Source organism: Nanorana parkeri, unplaced genomic scaffold (genome assembly GCF_000935625.1).
Source record: "Nanorana parkeri isolate BGI_ZX_2015 unplaced genomic scaffold, ASM93562v1 scaffold1441, whole genome shotgun sequence".
Lineage (NCBI taxonomy): Eukaryota > Metazoa > Chordata > Amphibia > Anura > Dicroglossidae > Nanorana > Nanorana parkeri.
In genome coordinates, this window is record NW_017307709.1 from 90,287 (window position 1) to 91,654 (window position 1,368).

Sequence of the window (1,368 nt, forward strand, 5' to 3'; positions counted from 1 at the left end):
GGGGGGGCGCAGGTATCTGACACTCTCTCTGAAGAGTCCTTACGGAGGCTGCCGAGCTGGAGCGGGGGAACCAGTCGCCTAAAGCACAGGTTTTCCCATTCTCATACTTTGCTCTTTTTTTACAGGGAAGATGACGTGCGAAATAACATCCTATCCCAGGTCCTCAGCCAGGGTGCTCGGGCGAGGTGTAAGTATTATCCTAGTGCAGGGGTGGGCAACCTCAGCACTGCAGCTGTGGTGAAACTACCAATCCCATCAGGTATCTGCCTCCTGAGAGTCGTGGCTGTCAGTCTTGCAATGCCTCATGGGACTTGTAGTTCCACAACAGTTGGCTAGCTGAGGTTGCCTACCCCTGTTCCCTGTATTATGTGGAAGGGGGGTGTACCCAGAATGTGGATCTGTGCTCAAGTCCTCCTCTTCTTTTTCAGTGAATAACCTTGCCCTGGTGAAGCCGGAGAAGGCCAAAGCTGTGGAGAATTACCTGATACAGATGGCGAGATTTGGCCAGCTCGGTGGGAAGGTCGGTGTCCATTTATGTTGCATTTTTTGATAAGTGAATTTGTAACGTGCCGCTTTGAAGAGTACATCGGAGATAAGTCACGGCAAGCAAGTTTTGTAGACGTTCATAGAGATGTGATCTGAAAGGGCCGTCAGGATTCCGGCGCATTTCCTGTGTGTTGCTCGGGAAAAGTCTTAGGCCCCGTTCACATATAGCGAATTGTTGCGCGATTTCCGCCGCGATATCGCGCATTTTTGCCGCGCGATATCGCGAGAAGTCGCCGGCCAATGTTATTCAATGGAGCTGTCTTAACTCCATGTCGCTCGTCGCGGTCGCAAGTCGCTTCTACCGGACCCTTTTTTCTGCGGATTTTGCGCGATTTTGCTTTTTTTCTATGGAGCCCGACGGGGAAGGTCGCGCTACCGTCGCTGGAACGTCGCCCCGAAAGTCGCGCTATCCCGGCCGTGCGGATCCGCTGCAAAAGGTATGTCGCTAGGTGTGAATGGGGTCTTACGCAGGCGCATGAAGTGATGTATCAAAGAAGGCTCCCTGGTGTCCCGTTAGCACAGGGGTGGGCAAACTCCAGCTGTTGTGGAACTACAAATCCCATAAGGCATTGCATGAATGATGCCCAGAGACGGATGCATGCTGGGATTTGTAGTTTCAACACAACCAGAGGGCCAGAGTTTGCCCACCCCAACGTTGGAGGTTCCGGCTCCTGGTTCAGTTGGTCCTCGTCATCTACAAATCGGAATCGGTCTTTATCCTGTTATATACAATTCTATCCTCCGAAATTCCATCTGTGAATGGGAAGTAAATACAACCAATGGGGTTCACGCTAACCTGCGCATGTCACCTAGTGTGCTGTG

General features: G+C 51.9%; 1 protein-coding gene across 1 annotated transcript in view; it reads left to right on the plus strand.

The window, feature by feature from the left end:
- The window catches only part of PDCD5 (programmed cell death 5), a 7,159-nt gene that overhangs the window by 849 nt on the left and 4,942 nt on the right, over positions 1-1,368 (plus strand). Inside the window, exons 3-4 of the mRNA XM_018570011.1 lie at positions 126-187; positions 429-520. Coding sequence (XP_018425513.1) covers positions 126-187; positions 429-520 — 154 coding nt within the window. The remainder of the gene's footprint in view (positions 1-125; positions 188-428; positions 521-1,368) is intronic.